This window comes from Rhinolophus hipposideros, assembly GCF_964194185.1.
Source record: "Rhinolophus hipposideros genome assembly, chromosome: 21".
NCBI lineage: Eukaryota > Metazoa > Chordata > Mammalia > Chiroptera > Rhinolophidae > Rhinolophus > Rhinolophus hipposideros.
In genome coordinates this window covers 41,698,007-41,718,239 of record NC_138067.1, presented here as the reverse complement: position 1 = coordinate 41,718,239, position 20,233 = coordinate 41,698,007, and the positions used below count along the sequence as shown (strand labels likewise).

At 55.5% G+C, this 20,233-nt stretch overlaps 3 protein-coding genes across 5 annotated transcripts in view; 2 read left to right on the top strand and 1 right to left on the bottom strand.

Moving 5' to 3' along the window:
* Positions 1-359: 359 nt before the first annotated feature.
* On the top strand, positions 360-4,564 carry IRF2BP1 (interferon regulatory factor 2 binding protein 1). 2 transcript variants are annotated; one of them, XM_081031275.1, is made up of 2 exons: positions 360-612; positions 928-4,564. In XM_081031275.1, the coding sequence occupies exon 2, from the start codon at positions 2,409-2,411 to the stop codon at positions 4,176-4,178; it is 1,770 nt and encodes a 589-aa protein (XP_080887401.1). In that variant the 5' UTR covers positions 360-612; positions 928-2,408; the 3' UTR covers positions 4,179-4,564. The 2 variants fall into 2 exon arrangements, with proteins under 2 accessions (XP_080887401.1, XP_080887400.1); XM_081031274.1 differs by having other exon boundaries at positions 802-4,564.
* Positions 4,565-12,815: 8,251 nt separating this feature from the next.
* On the bottom strand, positions 12,816-18,331 carry FOXA3 (forkhead box A3; the record flags this gene model as incomplete). The annotated part of the gene is made up of 2 exons (XM_081030936.1): positions 12,816-13,799; positions 18,263-18,331. The coding sequence occupies 2 exons, from the start codon at positions 18,329-18,331 to the stop codon at positions 12,816-12,818; spliced, it is 1,053 nt and encodes a 350-aa protein (XP_080887062.1).
* A 951-nt stretch (positions 18,332-19,282) lies between these two features.
* The window catches only part of SYMPK (symplekin scaffold protein), a 34,831-nt gene continuing 33,880 nt past the window's right edge, over positions 19,283-20,233 (top strand). For both annotated transcript variants that reach the window (XM_081031407.1, XM_081031406.1), the window contains exon 1: positions 19,283-19,391. The gene's annotated coding sequence lies outside the window, so the exon portion shown is untranslated. The remainder of the gene's footprint in view (positions 19,392-20,233) is intronic.

The window sequence follows — 20,233 nt, the reverse complement described above, 5'->3', positions numbered from 1 at the left end:
AAAACCAGCACCCTGGACTGACAACTGGCTCAGCCCCTCGTGCTGCCCTAGCCAGCTATGTGACCACAGGCCTCTATTTTCCTCATCTGCAAAAGGGGCATCTTTTGGTTTAGGAGTCTACTCCTACAACTAGGTTCTATTCATCTTTTCAGTTCTCAGTTCAAATGTCACCTCCTCAGGAAAACCTTTACTCACACACACACACACACACACACAGGCCGCCAGCAGTTACTGAACAATGCAGCTAAGTAATCATTTGAGTAAATTTAAATTGAACATCTGCCTCTATCACCAGGCTGAGCCTGTCTCAGTCACTGCTGTGTCCTCAGCATTGCCACGAAGAAGGGTTGAATCTTTGAAATAACGGGCAGCTTAGAAACAAAAACTTCCGTTTATGGTGCTTCATTTTGGGGCCAGTAATCATGCTTAGCATTTATGTGCCTGTTTTCATTTTAACGTGAAGATACCCAGTGAAAAGCAGAATCTTAGGGTCTCCATTTTTTTCCTGAGAAGGAATTGGCCTTGAACTCGTCCTGCCCAGCCACTGCGCCTGAAGCCAGCCTCTGGCCAGAATTCTACTCCTGCTAGTGTTGACTCAAGAATGGCCCAAAGGTAATTTTCAGTGATACCCGGGTGGCCTTTTTAATGGTTCTGTATGTAGTTTTAACTTATTTTTCTTTGAACCTCACCCCTAATTTTGTGAAAATGAAGCTGGTATACATACAACCCATGGTTGTACACATTGCTTAGGATGGGGCAAAAGTTGGTAATTTTTTTTCACTGGATGTTAAAAACCTACAGGTGGGTAACAAAATCAGCTGCTATGGTTGCAGTGTGATGGAGGAGAGGTGAGGAGGCAGCACCTGATTAGTTTGAAAAACACTAATGCAATTCTGACAAGACAAATATTTCCTAACGTGGGCCCAGGCTTCGGAGGACGCTGATGGGGGTTAGAACTTGAAGACCTGTCTTTGCGGCCCCAGCCCACCTCGCGCTGTACCGGACACGGGAAGGAAAAGACACGATGGTCTCCGGAGCCTGGCTGGGCCGTAAGCACCCAAGGTTGGAGAAAGGTGGTCTGGAGCTCGCTATCGTACAGAAACGTCCCCACCTCAACTCTTGCTCGCCATCTCTGGCCTCCTTCCCTTCCCCCGAATTAGGGAGCAGTAGACGGTGGGGATCCCCTCAACGCCGTGCTCTAAAAACACGGAAAGAGCCCCCAGAAAACCGGCGTGGGGGTCGGGAGTAAGACTGGCAGCGGGAACTGGGGAGCACCCCCCCAACCTCCCAGGCAGCGGAAGTGCGTCATCTGTCCGCCCCAGAGCATTTTGGGAATTGTAGTGAAGTTAGGGGGCGGAGAAACTGGCAATGTAACCCTTTGGAGACCAGAGCGCGCCCACAAAGCTGGAACGGTTGAAGGGCGTTCGACCGCTCCCTTTAGCAGATGAGGCAACTGAGGCAGGGGCTCGACCCAGAGGTCTTCAGTCTTCTCTTTTCTCTGGCTATTGCCGGCCCGGGTCGGAGTCTGATACCCAAGAGTCTAGGGAAGACGTAGTTACAAGTAAACCTTCACCACCATCACCAAGTTGCCAGCTTCTCGTCCCCTATCCAGAAACCAACCAATCGGGGTTCCTCCGCTCCGCCGCGGGAGCGGCTGCCTTCCTAACCAGTCACTGGCCTACTTTTGATGGGAGGGGAACCGAACCTCAGAGTGGGCAATATTTTTGCTTAAAGCTGCCCAGCAAGTGGGAGCAGGAACTGGGCGCGCGGAAGCCTGTCCATCCCATACAATTTCTGAATCCGTGGTAGTTCCTGCCCCCAACCCTCGTGTCCGAACTCCTCGGAAGGCGTCGAACTCCCTGCCTTTGGCGAGGATCGGTAAGCGTTGCCCTGCAGAGAAGCGGCCAGCCCCTCCCACCTCCCCCGCCCCTGGCTGCCTGCTGGCGGTCCCCTTTAAGAACCGGCCCCGGCGGGACTACGTTTCCCAGAAGGCTTTGCCGGCGCGTTATGTAACTTTCCCTGCGAAGCGGCCTCTGGGGCAGAAGGAGGTGGAGGCGGTGGCGGCCGTTGCAGCGGCGGCGGCGGCGGCGGCGGGAGCGGCGGGAGCCGGAGGCGGCGGCGCCTGCGGCCCATCGCTGGGCCGACCTGTGAGCCTCGGCCTAGAGCCTGGACCTGGCGGGGGCGCCGACGTGCCTCTGCCTGCCTTTTCAAGGAGGTGGGAGTGAGGGAAAAAGGCTTAGGGCCCAGGGGGCGGGGAAGGGGGGCCGGGCCTGGATCGGCGGGGAGGCCGAGCCGGAGGCCCGACCGTGGCTCGCGCTGTCCTGGGGACACAAATCGAACGTTGACGGCGCGGATCGAACGTCGGCGGCGGGTGGAAAGCTGTGCCCGGCGGCGCGCGCGCGGGGGCCATGGCGTCGGTGCAGGCGTCCCGCCGCCAGTGGTGCTACCTGTGCGACCTGCCCAAGATGCCGTGGGCCATGGTGTGGGACTTCAGCGAGGCCGTGTGTCGCGGCTGCGTGAACTTTGAGGGCGCGGATCGCATCGAGCTACTCATCGACGCTGCCCGCCAGCTCAAGCGCAGCCACGTGCTCCCCGAGGGCCGCTCGCCTGGGCCTCCAGCCCTCAAGCACCCGGCCACCAAGGACCTTGCTGCGGCCGCCGCACAGGGGCCCCAGCTGCCGCCTCCGCAGGCACAGCCCCAGCCGTCGGGGACTGGCGGCGGCGTCTCGGGACAGGACCGCTATGACAGGGCCACATCATCGGGCCGCCTCCCCCTGCCCTCGCCTGCTCTGGAGTACACCCTGGGGTCCCGCCTGGCCAATGGACTGGGCCGTGAGGACGTCGTGGCGGAGGGGGCTCGAAGGGCCCTGCTTGGCTCCATGCCCGGCTTGGTGCCCCCCGGGCTGCTGGCAGCTGCAGTGTCTGGCCTGGGAAGCCGGGGTCTGACGCTGGCACCCGGCTTGAGTCCTGCCCGTCCAATCTTCGGCTCCGATTTCGAGAAGGAGAAGCAGCAGAGGAATGCAGACTGTCTGGCAGAACTGAACGAAGCCATGCGGGGCAGGGCGGAGGAGTGGCACGGACGCCCCAAAGCAGTGCGGGAACAGCTGCTGGCGCTGTCTGCCTGCGCCCCCTTCAATGTCCGCTTCAAGAAGGATCACGGGCTGGTGGGGAGGGTATTTGCCTTCGATGCTACTGCTCGCCCACCAGGCTATGAGTTTGAGCTGAAGCTCTTCACCGAATATCCCTGTGGTTCTGGCAACGTGTACGCAGGAGTCCTGGCCGTGGCACGCCAGATGTTTCATGATGCTCTACGGGAGCCTGGCAAGGCACTGGCCTCATCGGGCTTCAAGTACCTCGAATATGAACGCCGGCACGGCTCTGGGGAATGGCGCCAGTTGGGGGAGCTGCTAACCGATGGTGTCCGCACCTTCCGAGAGCCAGCTCCCGCCGAGGCCCTGCCCCAGCAGTACCCAGAGCCAACTCCTGCAGCTCTGTGTGGCCCGCCCCCGCGAGCCCCATCCCGCAACCTGGCGCCCACAGCACGCCGTCGCAAGGCATCCCCTGAGCCTGAGGGCGAGGCGGCTGGGAAGATGACCACCGAGGAGCAGCAGCAGCAGCAGCAGCAGCAGCGACACTGGGTGGCTCCCGGTGGTCCGTACTCCGCTGAGACCCCTGGTGTGCCCTCACCCATCGCTGCACTGAAGAATGTGGCCGAGGCCCTGGGCCACTCTCCCAAGGACCCTGGCGGGGGTGGGGGCCCAGGGCGTGCAGGGGGTGCCAGCCCAGCAGCCTCCTCCACAGCCCAGCCTGCAGCCCAACATCGCCTAGTGGCCCGCAATGGGGAGGCCGAAGTCAGTCCCACCGCAGGGGCGGAAGCTGTTAGCGGAGGTGGTAGCGGCACCGGGGCGACCCCTGGCGCACCCCTGTGCTGTACCCTATGCCGGGAGCGGCTGGAAGACACCCACTTCGTCCAGTGCCCCTCGGTGCCCGGACACAAGTTCTGCTTTCCCTGCTCACGAGAGTTCATCAAAGCGCAGGGCCCCGCTGGCGAGGTGTACTGCCCCAGTGGAGACAAGTGCCCACTGGTGGGCTCCTCTGTCCCCTGGGCCTTCATGCAGGGCGAGATCGCCACCATCCTTGCTGGAGACATCAAGGTTAAGAAAGAACGGGACCCCTAGGCCACTACTGCCCCCTGCCCCCTTGCCACCCACCGCTGCTGTGGATAAGTTATTCCCTTCCCCACCCAGCCCAGTGCCACCCCCACCTGTGTACATACCCCCTTCCTCATCCCAGATGGGTCCCCTGGGGTAGATGCATTGAGGGTGGGGGGGGAGTTCGTGGCTTCTGTCTGAGGGAGTTTGGGGGTCCCTTGGCCCCTCTAATTTCTCTCCTCTCCTTGGCTTGGCTTTGCTGCTGCTCGTAGTTGGGGGAGAGGTGCCCCCCTCCTTGAGAAGGGGCCTCCTGGACATTTCGCTCTTTATAAACGAAGCAAAAGCATTTATTGCCCCCTCTCCCGCTCCCTTTTCCCCTTCAATAAACAGAAAGATGGGGTTGTTTTTTTTTCCTTCTTGGTCCCTTAGTTGTGTGAGTTGCTGCGCCCCCTTTGGGACTGAACTGATCCTGCAGGGAGAGGACATTTCGTTGTAGCCTCCAGGTGGCGCTCTTCACTCAGGCGGGCTCGCCGGCTGTCTTTACCAATGCTGGCCACTGGTCTGACGTTCTAGCAATCGGCCCGTTTTCCAGATGACAGAACTGAGGCTCAGAATGGGGATGGCTCTTGCATGGGAGCCATGGCCAAGGTGGGAAATTAGGTTTCCTTTCTGTTCCATCCCCCGTATCTACCCAGGATGTAGGAGAAGGACTCGGCACCTATGAGGTGAGGGGAAGGGAAAGAGACATCGGGAGGCTTTCTAGAAGGGACGAGTAGTAAGTTCTTGCTGGTCAGGGAATTAGGCTAGATTGCTCGAGAGACTGCCCAAGGAAAGGAGATTTACCCCGTGGGGTTCACTAACAGTGTTCTTTGAAACACTGGCAGCTTGTGGCCTCTGGTGGTGCCTGAGAGCGCAAGAGGCGGACTCTTGGAAAACCAGAACTGGGCTCCTCGGCCCCATCTCGGCAGACCAGCGTCAACGGCGGCCATCCTAGAACACCGTGACTGGCAGGGTAACAGGCACTCCCCCCGCGGCCGCCTCTGATGTGCGAAGCCTTGTCCCGCACCTGTCGAGGTGGGCTGTTCATTAACCAGGACTTCCTGCTCGCTGACGTCATGGGGCGGGGCCTGAGAGGGCTGCGGCAAAGCAGGGGTTAAGGGGGGTGGCTGCCCCAAGGGCCCAACCCCCACCCATGAGGCCTCTGTGACCCAGAAGTGGCAATTTCGGGAAGGGGGAATGCCAAGCGCAAAGGCCAGTGGATGGACGGAGAGCGGGGATGATATTTCTGCCACCACACAGCACTGTCATACAGCTCTGAGACTCACGGTTGCCCCAGATCACAGGAACCCAGGTAGCACATCAGCTAAATCCTGACGTCCTTCCTGAACCATACTCTTGGTCACCTAGGTAGCCCACCCACACATCTTGCAGACCCACAAGTCCCAACTCTCAAATATTAGGGAGGGGGTGGTGGTGGTGGTTTGTCCTCCACACCTGGAGTTCTTAAACCCCCAGTTCTTAAACTGAGGGGTCCCATACCCTCCCCCAGTCATCCAGTCTCAGGTGTTCAGTCACCCCTGGCACTGCCACCCTGGGCTCTGGGCAGGGCTGGGAAAACTACCCCTGATTAAATACAAGTGGTGATAAGCCTGGGGCAAGGGAGATGTTGGATGGTTCTCGTGCTGTGCACCCCTCCCAGGCAATCTTGTGGCCTTCCCAGACCCAGCTCTGCAGACCCAAGAGCTGGGTAGCTCCCCCTCCCCCATCCTAACGGCTGGAGGCCTCCAAACACCAGGGCCCTCAGCCCCAACAGGGGCTAAAGAGCTGTGGAGGACACCTGGTCCTTTAAGAACAGCTGGTGGGTGGGTGGGGGGCAGGGGAGTCACCCCCAGCCTGGCCCGTGTGTGTATTCTAGATAGAGGTTGGGTTAACCATTAACAGAGCAGAGGACCTGACCTGTGTGGGTGTGGGGGGCTGGATCAGTCCCCTTCCCCCCAGCACCAGGGTGGGTCCAGAGCAAAGGGGTTATGGATTTATTTGGGGATCTGTAAGGAGGTGAAGAGGTTTTGAGAAACAGATTCAGAGAGACTTAAGGAAAGATGGGCGACTACAGAGGTGGGGAGGAAGTTGTAGAGAGACCAGCTCACTGAAAGAAATAAGGCAGAAACCTAGAAAGAAGGACCAGGAGCAATCAAAAGACCTGAGATGAGGGAGGTAGAAACAGAGACAGATGTTTGGAAAAGAGGAGTAGAGAAATATCCAGATACAATAGAGACAGACGGGGAATAAGGAGCAGATGAGAGAGAGAGAGACAGACTGTGAAATCAGGGTAAGAGACGGGTTTGAACTAGAAAACTATGAGGGAGAGAGCTCTGTGAAGAAGGAAAAGGCTCCATCTGTCTTGGTCATTTGTTCTCCACGACAAGGCCTGGCTCGCTCCTCCTCCAGGTCTCAGCTCAGCTGACACCTCCAGGAAGTCCTCCTTGACCCCCAGGCTGAGTCAGGTGCCATTTCTGGGCTATCACAGACCCTACACTCCCCTGTGCCAGCTCTGCGCATTTTGGATCATCACTAGGGACTGGACTGTCAACCCCATAAGGACAGGGCCATTCTGTCCCCAGCATCACGCAGCACAGGACTAATTTAAAGGCTAGATAGATTAATGGGTTCCTTTCCTTCAACAAATTCACTATCCACTGTGTGACAAGCACTGTGGGAGATACTGTGGATACAACAGGGAACGGAATGCAGCTCCCACTCTCATGGAACTGACATTCAGGTTAGACAGACAGGCCCATAACACGTGACAGCCATGGAGTGGTAAATCCTAAGAAGAAAAAAATTAAGCCAGGGAAAGGGAATAATGGAGGTTGCAATTTTAAAGAGGAAGGCAGGGAAGGGCTCACGAGGAGATGACACTAAGAATTGAAGGAAGAGGGGGCGAGAGTTAGGGGTAATCTGGGGGAAGAACACGTGCAAAGGCCCTGAGGTGGGAGCCTGCTTGGTTTGTTCCAGAAACAGCCAGGTGGCAAGTGCAGCTATGAAAAGTGGGAGTCATAAGAATGAGTTTAGAGGGATTATAAGGGAGTACCGGGGGCCATGTAGGCCATAAGGACTTTGAATTTTGTTTTAATGGGAACAGGTACAGGGTTTCAAGCACTGAGTGAGGCAAATAAAACAGAAATGGCAAAGAATCAGTTGGAATGGACAGCATCTCATTAATTATGTGTTCAGGGCTCAATAGAGGACCTAGCACATACGCCCAATGACAGTGTGTGCACAGTGAATAAGACCCAAACCAACAGAGAAGTCAGAATGACATTAGATTGTACGGATAGACTCTCAGGGACAAGCAAGGTTAAAAGCGCCACGGATGCCCAGGGACAGCAGACGCAAACAGACAGCAGCCCAACTGAGAAGTCCCATTTCTTTCACAGCCCTCTCCACCCGGAAAGCTTCCCTGGAACTGGAAAAATCCCCCAGGCCCCCCTGCCTGCCTGATCCGTGGCGTGCCCACTCACACCTCAGGCAGAGGAAGCTGGCAGGCCCCACAGGAACCTTTCTGTGTGGGGGGAGTGGAGGCGGGCAGGCGGCAGGGACGAAGGGAGAGGAGTGGCGGGCAGGCAGGCAGCGGGCAGTGGCTACACAAAGGCCCCAGTGTCTGCCCTCCTGCCCCTGGGTACAGATATAAATAATATGTACCTATACCTTTATATATATATGTGTGTATATATATGTGTGTGTATATATATATATATATATATATACATATGTATATATATATATATATATATATATATATATATATATACACACATACCAATGGGCTGGGGGCGGGAAGCTGGGGGCCACACACTTCTCTAATGGCCTGGACATGGCAGAGGTCTGCTCCTGGGGGGGGGGGCTGGGGGTTCGGAGACACACAGAGATAGTGGCCAAGACTGAGAGACGGACTGAGAGGGACACAGTGACAGAAGGAGAAAGAGAAACTTAGAGAGAGAAAGAAGACTGGCAGAGAGTCCCAAAGTTAGAAATTGGCAGAGAGTAGGCTGACTCAAGCGTGGACAGATCAGGAAAACAGAGAAATCAAACTTCACTGAGAAAAGACAGAAAAAGTTAGAGGTAGAGGGACAGTGACAGAAGGAAGACAAGGGTCATTCTAGAGAAAGGCAGAGAAACCCAAAGGAGAGGAAGTAGGGACAGAAAGAAACAGAGAGGCCAGCAGACACCCAGAAAGGCGCAGAGAGAGAAGCAGACAGACAGACAGACAGACAGGGTTGGTCCAAGGCTAGGGCTTGGAGAGGCCGGTGAGCAGGGGTTGGGGGAGGGTCAGGGCACATCTCCAGTTTGAGGGCACCGCCTGTGGGGCTCTGGTGCAGCCCAGTCCAGGGCAGGCCGAGGGGCAGGGGCGGAGGTGAGGGAGGTGGCCCTTGGGTTCCGGATCTTGGTGTTTACCTGGGGCAGGCATTGCAAACAGGCGCCCAGCCTGGCCCATGGCAGGAGAGGGTGGGATGGGCAGGGCCCCAGCTCTGGCACCAGTGGGCCCGACACGCCCACCTGTGGCCTGGGCGGTGAGTAACACGGTGACACCTGGGTAAATGGTGACACATAGAAGGACAGACACAGTGACACAGAGAGGCAGATATAGGCAGACCCAGAGTGTCAAAGGCATAAACAGACCCACAGAACCTAGTGACAAAGACACACTGTAACAGACACAGTGACACACACACACAGTAATAGACAGCAGGACACGATGATAGGCAGACATGTTCTTAGTTAGGCACAGAGACACAGCAACAAGACACAAACAGTGATAGACAGAGAACACGGTGACAGACACACAGAAGACAATGACAGAACAGTGACACACATGCATACATAATGACAAACATAGCAACACCTACAGAAACCCACTGACAGACATTGACACAGAGACACACAGGCATACACAACACACTAACAAACTAACAGGATACACATCACGGAGTTAACACATAAGCCCGTGGACATAATGATACTGACACCAGGACACATGTATGACACCCAGTGACACATTGACGTGGACACGAACATACATACTTGTAAACTGCCCAGCTTCCTGGCTTCTGGAGTGCCACCCTCCTCCGGTAGCAGGTTGTGGCTGGAGTGGGGGTGACTGTGGGAGGGCTGGGGCCCCCGGGGCCCCACTGCGTTGCTGTTGCCTTTCCCAGGTGCTAGAACAGCACAGCGGTCAAGGGCACTGACTAGGCCAGACTGCCTGGGTTCAAGTCCTAGCTCCCCCACTCACTACTATGAGTGGCCTGGGGCAAGTCCCTTCACATCTTCCTGACTCAGTTTCACCTACAATAAAATGGGGGTTGGCAAGGATTTGGTCAATCAATTCTGTAAGGTGCTCGTGCAATGCCGGACATATGGTAAGCCCTAGCAGCTGTTATTATTTTCATCATCATCTCCTGCTTCTGATGCAGATGGCCCTCTGCCCGGCACAGAGACCCTGCTTGGCCTTCTGTTTCCCCACCCATGGACCCCTCCCTTGGACCATGTCACCTCAGGCCCATAAACTGCATCCAGGTCCATCAGTTCCCAGCCCAGGTTTCTCTGTGTCCCCATGGCTATCCCTCCTTCCCTGATTTCTGGCGTCCTCATGTCTGTCCATGCGTCCGACGTCTGACCGTGGTACTTTTCCACGCTGGACGTCAGCCGGCTGTCCCTGAGGTGGGGGTCACACCTGCCCACGCCAGCCGAGCCGGTGGCCACCAGACACCCTTATGGATGGCTCCACCCTCCCCTCAGGACCCTACAACAACACCCGCCCCTCCGGCCACCTGAGGTCCCTACTGGGGCGGCCTGAGGCCCGAGCCTGGGGACAGGAAGCCCCAGGCCTGGCCGCCCTGAAAGCCTCTTTCAGCCTGGGCCTCCTCCTGCTGCCACCGACTCCTCCTGCGGAATAATATTTGGGCTGTTGGCCGGGGGGTGGGGGCCAGATCCGGAGGCCGCCTGGGAGAAGCCAGAAACCGCAGGGCTTCCTGCCTCGGGCAGGCCGACTCTGGGAGAGACCCCCAGGCCCGAGGGAGGGGGGCGGAGGCCCGGGGAGACTGAGGGCCTTTCTCTCGGCCCCAGTTGTTTTTTCCAGGAACCAGGAGGAATTCCCCAGCCTGCCCAGGACAGCGAAGCTGGCGGGACGGCTCCCAGGGAGCCAGCACGGCAGGGGGCGGGGGTGACACGCAGCCCGCAAGGGCGGGCACAGCGACAGAAATAGAGGGCCCAGCCTGTGCGAGGTGGCAGGTAGAGGCGGAAACTTAGGGAGCTGAGGGAAGGAGACCAGAGAAAGAGGAGAGAGGCCAGAGATCCAAATAAGGATTGGGGGGAGGTAGACCCCAAGAGAGGAAGAGTTAGAATCCACTAGAGAAAAAGAGGAGAGATTCAGCGACCCAGAGACAGGGAGGGACAGAATCAAAGCAATGGAGAGAATGAGAAAGAGCAAGGCAGACCATATGGAGACAGATGTAGAGAATGAACGAACATTTTCAAAAATACCAAGGGACAGAGATAAAGACACAAAGAGAAGGTTAGGGACAGAGTGATACAGAAAGAGATGACACTAAGAGACAAAGAGAAAGACGGACACACGAACTGGGAGAGACATGACACACACACAGGTGGATAAACAGACAGCCTTTCGTTTTTGAACGACTGAATCCATGAGTGGGAGCCATCAACAACCAAGCCAGACAAACGTGACGAGGAAAAGACCCTTTCAGACCAACTCTGCCTGACTGCCCCCGCCTGGCTGAATGATCTTGGCCCCGTCCCTTCCCATGCTGGGCCTCAGTTTCCACTCTGTGAAATGAGGGGCGTGAAGTTCACCGTGGTGTTTTCGAGAGAGCCAATGAGGAGAACATCTCAACGACAGACATCAGACTCAGAGCCTAGGGAGGGACCTGGAGTAACAGAGACAATCAGGCCCCAAACCCAGAGGTCCCCAGCAGCTCAAGGAGGACCCAGCCCCTTCCCTACATACCTGCCTGCAAAAGTGACGGACATACACCAGGGCCCGCAGACCCTGCGTTCGCTGACAGGCACACAGCAAAGACAGGCATACTATGCAAACACCGGCAGACTTTCTTTTAAACATACAGACCTATGATGACAGAAATACAGATGAAACACACAGTGACACTAAGTTACACACTCTTTGAGACAAGGGGTATGCAGACAAACTGACCCACGGAGACACACACCTAACAGTGTGAGACCCAGAGAGACCTAGGTGTGTAAGAGATCCACACAACATCACAATGAAGATGTATATGGAGAAGTCTGATGTCCCGAGGCACCCACAGTAAACACATACCCAGAGTAGGAATAAACAAACCCAGGGATAGAAACAATTGATAACACTTTATGGGATCTCAGTAAGCACAGTGATTTCCTATGACCCAGGGGCATGTGTGTGCGCGCACGTACACACACACACACACACACACACACACACACACACAAGCTGCAGTCTCCTTCAATTCACACCTTGTCTGTCCCTTTTCCTCCTCCCTCACTTAACCAAAAATTGAGCAGCCCCTGAGCCTGAGCCTCAGAGCTGGAGGTGTGTGTCTGGGGAGTGGGGGTGGGGAGATGGCCTTGGTCACTGCACAGCCACCTCCTCCTGTTGCCCTGGCCCCACTGCTGCGGGGGCTGCTATCTGTGAGCAAACTGTCCTTGGGGTCAGGGACAGCAAAGAGCCAAAGGTCAGGTTGATGCCTTCCCCATCCCCTCCCCCAGAGACAGCCAGCTCTTGGGGGCAGGAAGGAGAGGGGACAGGGGAACAGCAATCCACGTGTTCAAGTTCCACAGGGCCCACCCGCCGAGGAAAAGAGACATTCCGGAAGAGGCAGAAATGGTGTCTTTAATGTTCAAACACAGCCAGTATACCACTTCCCAGACAAGAACCAGACTTCAGTAGAATTTTCCCACACACTAACAGTCCTTTCTGGTTTCTCCTGGACCAGAGGGGGAAATGGGCTCCAGAGAAAACCAAGGAATATTCTCATCTCCATCCGTCACTCAACTCACACCAAAGAGACAGTGACGACATGGCCAACACAGGGGCTATGGTGGCCGTCATGGTGCACAATGGTACATTGGCTGTGTCGGCCAGCCAGATGGTGGCCATCACAGCACCCAATGGACAAAAAAACATGTTATAAGGGATGGTGGCCAACTTGGCACCTACTTTACCAAGAAGTCCACCAAAAAGAAGTGATCACAGCATCTAATGGGCCAAAGAAGATGCAATTGAAATGGTATCACCATCACACCCAAAGGATCAGCCAAGAGGATGTCCATCGTGGTACCCAACAGACCAACCAAGATGTCACCCCTGGTGGTGGCCATCAGAGTACCCAATGGATCAACCAATAATATCAATCAACATGGCAGTCTTCACAGTACCCAATGGACCCACCAATATGTCGACGGCATTATCACAGTACCCAATGGATCGACACGATTCCCACACAAGCGGCAGTCACCACAGTTAAGTAAGAGACCAACCAAGATGTTAACTGGTGGGGACAAGCAAAGTGTCACGAGGAGGATCAGGCCCCAAGAGCCTGATGGTGTAAACTCCAGCCATACCCCACCCACCATGCTCCCATGCCCCTGCTAGGATGCGTTAAGCAGAGAGCGGGAATAGAGGCTCTGATAGTAGACCCCAGGCTCCCCACCCTCTGCCCCATAGCCCCCAAACCCCACGTCCAGTTTGGGAGGCGCTGGTGTCTGTTCCGACATCAGGTTGTTGATGGAGAAAGGATGGTTGAAGTTGTAGGGAGCATCCAACTTCAGCTCCCCTGGGAGCTCCAGGCCAGTGAAATAAGGTGTGGAGGAAGGGGGTGAGCCACAGTCTAGCACCCCCACCTCTTCCCCACCCTGGGCCTCAGGCTCCGGGGGTGGAGGCTGGGGCTGGGGAGGAGAGGTGACCGTGGCAGCGGGGGTGGCGGTTGAGGCGGCCGACCCTGCACTGTTCCTGGTGGTGGAGGTCCCACCGCCCCCTTTCTTCACCTTCTCTTCCAGCTTGAAGCGCTTCTGGCGGCGCAGGTAGCAGCCGTTCTCAAACATGTTACCTGAGCTTGGGTGCAGCGCCCAGTACGAGCCCTTGCCCGGCTTGTCTGGGGAGCGCGCCACCTTGACGAAGCAGTCATTGAAAGACAGCGAGTGGCGGATGGAGTTCTGCCAGCGCTGCTGGTTCTCCCGGTAGTAGGGGAAGAGGTCCATGATCCACTGGTAGATTTCGCTCAAGGTCAGCATCTTGCCTGGAGCCTGCTGGATGGCCATGGTGATGAGCGAGATGTAGGAATATGGTGGCTTGGCGTGTGCCAGGGACCGCCGGTACGCTTTTGGCATCTCTTTCCCATGCACCAGTCCCGAACCCGGGCCCCCGTATCCCGAGCTGCTGCCTCCACCACTGCTGGCACCCAGGCTTGGGAAGGTGGGGCCTAAGGGCGCAGTGGGGGCTGGGGGCGCCAGGGGTCCTGAGGGCAGTGGGGAGGCAGGGAGCCCCCCGGGGGAGTAGGGAGAGCTCAGAGGGTTCAGGGTCATGTAGGAGTTGAGGGGGGCCATGGTAGGCACTGGGGTTACTGGAGAGTAAACCTGTATGGAGAAAAAGAAAGATGGGGAGGGGTCAGTGAAGTGAGCACCGCCGTGTGTCCCTCAGTCTGCCTGTCTTGCCTCCACTATGAGTCCTTTCCATCTTTACTTTTCTCTGTAGACAGCGGTGTCTCCTGAAGTCTCTCTCTCTTCCCTCTCCTCATGCACAACCCCCCGGGCCCTATTCCCCCACACCCCCATGCTCCCATACACTGGAGCTCGGGCTTTAAGTGGTTCTCAAAGTGCAGTCCAGGACACCCTGGGGTGTCTCCAAGACCTTTTCAGTATGTTCATGAGGTCAAAACTATTTTCATATAATGCCAAGATATTACTAGCCTTTTTCGCTCTTTCTCTCATGAGTGTACAGTGGAGTTTTCGAGAGGCCACATGACATGTGACACTGCAACAGACGGAATGTAGAAGCAGCTATGAAAACCCAGTTGTCTTTTATGGAACCAGATCCAAATAGGGATCTGCAAAAATGTAACACTGCCACTCCTCTGACTAAATGTTTTGAAATATAGTTATTTTAATAAAAACACATTATGTATCCTAACAAGTTATTGCTATTTAAAAACTAATTAATACATTTAAAATTTTTTCTCAACTTTTTCTCGGTAACTATTGAGAGACATAACCCACATCAGTGAAAACTTCTTGGGGTCCTCAATAATTTTTAAGAGTGTAAAGAGGTCCTGAAACCCAAAAAACTGAGAACTGCTGATTTATATCTAATCGACATGTGTACTCTCTCTCCATCTTTTAGGTTATAAAATTACAGTTTTTAATAGGTCAGAAATGTTTGACTATCAGAAATCACATTTCAACCTCACATCATCTATTTACCATATATTATCAAATGTAAGACATCACTGTTTGTAAGCTGCAGTATAAAGAATCAGTAAGAATGGAAAAACGTAGTGTCAGTTATAATCCCTAGATACCATTGGCTATAAAACCCATTCCACTTTTGGAAATGTTCAAATGGTGAAAAAATATGCATGAATGAAATACGATAGACATTGCCGTCTCTCTAAATAACCCTCTATATAGTCTTCCATCCATTCAACAAATATGTATTGGTCACCTACTCTGTGCCAGGCGCTGCTCCCAGCACTACACAGGGAAAGGTACCCTTTCATCTGTACAACCACACCATGTGGGAGGCCCTATTATGATGCCCGTTTTAGAACTGAACAAGCTAAGGCCCAGAGAGGTTGTCAGGGTCACACAGCAAGAAAAGGGCAGAACTGGGTTTCTGAATCCAGGCAGTCTGGTTCCAGACCAGTGTTCTGGATCATGTTATAAAACAGCAGTGACCAAAACAGACTGAAATGCCTGCCCTCGTGGAGCTGATAGTTCAGCAGGAAGTGAACAAGATAAGGAAAATACGAAGCACGGTGGATGGTGATTTCTCTCTTTCTGTGTATATTTACTCCTTTCATACTCTCTCCTTCAATACGTCACCTGCTCCCTGTCCCTGCTGGGGTCTGATGGCACTGCGGGTGCTGCTCCAGCTCTGGCTGGAGCCAACTTTCTTACGAGGCAGTGGGTCCTTTCTCAGCCCCTGTCTCTGTGACCATCTGCAGGTCCCAAGGTCCATAGAGAAAATGGACACTCTGAGAGTCAGGGACAGGTGGCAACCAACCCAGGTCTGAGTTCTAGTGGAGAAACTCTCCCCTCTCTCTTTCATATGTCTGTCCACGTAGCAATTTTCTCTCAGGTCTCTGAATCTCCCTGGTGGCTCTGTGTGTGGTTGTCCATCGCCTTCCTTGTCTCAGTATCTCTCTACTCCTTCCCTCCCCCTCCCCATGTTTATCAACTCCTACCCTGTCTTTCCCTTTCCCACTCTGCCTCTCCTCCTCACATTTTCTTCCTTTCTCTCACCCTCTGTCTCTCTCTACCCCACTCCCCTCCCAGCTCCCCATTTATCTTTCTCCCTCAGCACAGCTACGTATCGATCTGCTTCCTTGCCTCAGTATCACCCTCCTGAGAAATCTCACATTGAAATTGCATTCCCAGCTACTCCCTTCCCCTATGCACTCGTCTCCCCCATGGTTGGCTGCTTCTGCCCCCTCCCCAGATGAAGGGAAAAGGTGATGGATTTAAGGGGATCTACAGAGAATTCCTAAATTCCTCTGCCAACACCCCCTCCCATTTTTCCAACTCAGTCAGACTCTCTTGTATCACAGAGGAAGACAGACTGGGACCCCAAGGCCCTCCTTTTCTGGCTACCTACCCACCCACCCGGAAGTCCTCCTTGAGGTCTGATCTCTAGAACTCCAGCTGCCCTAATCCACCCTAGGCTTTCCCACGCCCCGGGGCTGGGATGAACCCCCAGTGTCCGGGTCTGAGCCGGATTTCCCTGCCAGGGCGGGGCTGAGATTGGGGGGAAAGCCCTCAGGGGACCTGCACCCCCACCCCAGGAGGCTGAAATTTCTCGCCTTTCATTTCCTTATTGTCTCTGGATGAGGGTGTGACGAGCAGAGGGAGGCAGTGTGAAGCCAGAAGCCTAGTTTCTAGCCCCAGTCTCTACTCAGGACCTAAAGAAGCCCCCAACACTCCAGAAGGCTTCAGGTTTTCCCTCTCTGAAGTGGGGGAGCAGTTGGACCAGTTGATCTGTGGGAACTGGGGGCCAATAGGGCCACCCCAGGGTGATACCTTTCAATTTCCTTCCACACAGGGAGCCAGCCTGGGGGTGTTAATATCACCCCAGCAGGAAGGCGTGGAGGGCAAGAAGCACTTTGGGGGACCTCACAGTTCTCAGTAGCTGAGTAAGTGTGAATGTTTCTCTCTACCTTGTTCTGACCCAAGGGGAGGAAGTGGCTCAGCTGATGGAAAGGCTGGGGAGACCCTCGGACAGTATTTCCATCTCCGGTCCCCCATGCCAACTCTTCCAAAATATGCCCCCAAATGCTGATCATCTCTAGACTGTCTCTCAATTTCTGATACAGTGTGTCCCCTAAACTTAAGAGTGTGCCCCAAATAAGGATTCCTCCATCTTAGATCTCCACATTTACGTATAAGGTGTGTCCCCAAAACACTGATCTGTAGTTGGTTCCCTTAAATCATATTCCCAGACTCTGAACTCTCTGGAGGTTCAGCTGGGATGCCCCAATACCTGGGAGCCTTCACCTCCAACCTGGTCTCTGCCTTCTGACACCTCCAGCTGCCGATCTCCACCCTCAACACTTCCAATCCCCCTCTGCCGGGTCTACCTGCCCCACCCCACGTGCAGCTCACACCTCCACAGCCCCAGGACTGGCCCCTCCCGGGCACCATGCCAAGCCCCGCAGGCCCGCGGATCTGAGAGTCCCACATAACAGCATCAAACCCCAGACCCAGGAATCAGGCACCTGGGAGCTCCTGTAACCCTCAGATCTCAGTCTCCTTGTAAAACTCAGACATTCAAGTTCCCCTGCCTCAGGTCCACACTCCCCTTCCAGGTTAGGAATTTAAGTGTCCAGATCCCCCCTCCATTTCACACTGTTGAGTATAGAGTACAGTGAGCTAAGCGGGAGTCCTGCAGCAAGAGGAATGGGAGTTAGACCCGGGGAAGGACTTTCTGCCTGCTGGGGTGAGGGAAGTAAGATATACCCTTTCCCCTACTCCAGGGTGGTCTAGTCAGAGATGGGGCTAGTGAGGACATTAGCAATTACTGGAGATTACTGGAAGGAGGATAGGGAGGTGCGAAATTTGAAACCTTCTAGCCTCCAACAGGAGAATCCCTGCTGAGGGTCTCTAACAATTAAAGCAGTGAAGTTCAGTTGGAAGGGGTGAGGGTCAGGAGTAGGGGTGGGGGTGGGGAATGGAAATCGACCCCTCCGCTGCTCTCCCGCTTCCAATTCCGATCTCATCTGGGCCCCCATTTATCTGAACCCCAACTCTAAACCACCTGTTATTTCAGACTACCAAAACCAACCTCCATCTCTTATCCTTGAGCACCAACCCCTATTTCTGACCTCATCTTAGATCGCACCCTGATCCTTATCCCTGAACCCCAATGTCCTAACCCTGAGCTCTCACCTCAGATTTCCCTTAATGGTGTCCTCCCTCTCCCGTCTCTTAGTTCCCGTCTTTTCCCCCAATTTTGAAGCTATTTCCTAATCCCCCAGCTCTGTCTCTTATTCTGGGAGGTCTGATTCCCAGCTTTGGTTTGTTCCTTTTAATCCCTTGGATTTGGGGTCACCACCACCCAGATCTCACGTTTAAGCTATGACCTGACCCTTACTTAAGTTTTCCTGACTCCCATTTATCCCTCCCTCCGACTGGCCTGGGGAAACCGCACTCCCATGCCTGGCCCCCGTCCCCGAATCCCACACCTGGTCTCCGTGTCTCTAGTTCCTTTACTCCTCAACTCTAGTCGGAGCCCCCATTCGAGCCCATGCCCCAGTCCTTGCCCTCATTTAAGTCCGCACCCTGATTCCTGCCCCACACTTCCCGCTCCGCCATCCCCGAGGACACACCTCGCCGGCCTCCGGGTAGTAGCTCCACTCCGCCAGGTCATGGGCCTCCATCTTCACGGAGCCCAGCATCCCCCGGGCCTGCGCCCCCACCTGCCCCCGCTCCGGCCCGGGGGGAACCGAGCGCTAAGGATCTCTCAGCCGGCACGGCCCGAGTCCCAACCGGCGCCCGCCCGTCCGACTGACTGCCCAGGGTCCCAGCCGTCCCAGGCGCCGCGGGAGGCGTCCACGCTTTATAGTCGGGACACCCCCGCCCCCCCGCCCTCGCCCGCCCCGGGCTCCCCTCCCGCCTCTCCCTGGGCGGTGCGCTCGGACGGGGGCGCCCCCTGCGGGATTGAGAGGAGATAGACCTCAGGCGCCGGGAGCCGCAGCCCGGGGACGTGAGGGCTGGAGATGGCTGCAGACTGAGGGAGCTGCTGCTGGGAGACGATGCTGCTACTGAGGTCCCCGACATCAGAACTCTGGGGCCCTCCACCCCAGGGGGTTTCATCATCTTGACAGTAGAGGGCGAATAGCTAGAACCCAACACGACCTCCGCGGAAGAAAGGGGCCTCAGAGCGCAGTGAACCCCTTGGATGCAGTCTGCCTCTATAAGGACCGGTAGGAGATCCTCGACACCACAGTCCCATTAGATGGACTGGAATACTGAAGCTTCCGACAGCTATTAATAGAAATGCTCCGAACTGTCTAAATGGTCAGGATCAAAGGTGGAGGAAATTGGGGCTTCTGTTTAGACTCCACTAGGAGTGGACCACCTCCAAGACCTAGGAGCTTCGCCGTCCGTACCCTCCATTCTCTCTAATACCAGCCGTCCAGGAACTCAACCACCGTGAACTCCATTTCCCAGAAGCCTCTGTCTCCCTCCCTGTCCCGAGCCTCTGCCAAGGGACTATATTTCCCAGAAGGCACGGCGTTCGAAAGCCAGCAAAGAAGAGCCACCGGGAGTATTCCGGAAGGCCGCTCGCAGGGCTAGAAATAGGGGTGGGATCGGCCTACTGCGTGGACTCCATTTCCCGGCGACCCCGCGTGTGCGGCGCGTGCGCAGTGTCACGGCGGCGAGCGGAAGATGGCGGCGGCGTCTGGGAAGAGGCGCTGCTGAGGGGGCGCGAGGGGGACGGAAGCCGGAGCCGCGGTGAGCTGGGGTGGCGTGGGGGGCCCGGGGACCAAGGGAGGAAGAACCCTGAAGCGGCAGGAGCGCTGGCAGAGGGATGGGGGCAGAGGAGAAGGGAGCAGTGACGTTTGGTACTCCAGTTTCTTCCCTTGCTCAGGACTCTCCCGTGGGTCCCCAGTGCCCTTAGGGCAAAGTTCCAACGTGGCCCCCAAGGCGCGTCCGTCCCGCGGCCTTGGCTCTGCCCCTGCTCAGCCTCTGCTCATTCCTCACTTCGAATAGTTGCATTGGTCTTTCGGTTCCTCAAACTCGCCGTGCGCCTTCAGGCCTCAGGATTTTTGCACATGCTGTCCCCGCTGCCTGCAACATCCTTTCACCCATTCTGCCAGGCTGATTCCCATTCATCTTTCGGGTCTCTGCACCTACGTCACTTCCTCTGCGAAGCCCTCCTTTCCTGCCCTCCATCCCGAAATCCGCCTGTTCGGCGCTCTCAGAGGTCCCTGTACCTTTCCAGAGGACACATGCCATGTGTCCCCTGATTTGTTATTGTACCTTTGTTTGTTTGACTCTTTGATTATGTCTGTCACTGTGAGCTCCACGGAGGCAGGGACTGGGTGTGTGTTGTCACTGCTCGGTTCCCAGCACAACACCGTCACACTGAAGACACCCAGTTAACATTTGTTGAATGAATGAAAGATACTCCTGGGGCCACTGTGTCTATGAGGGCAGTCGTCGTGCTCCCAGGTGGGGGGAGGCAGTGGTACTCCATAAGGAGTACACGGAAAGGAAGGGGAAACAATGACTGTTGGTAATAGCAAAAGATTGCAAACACCCCAAATATTTTTCCCCCTTCTTCCACCCCCACC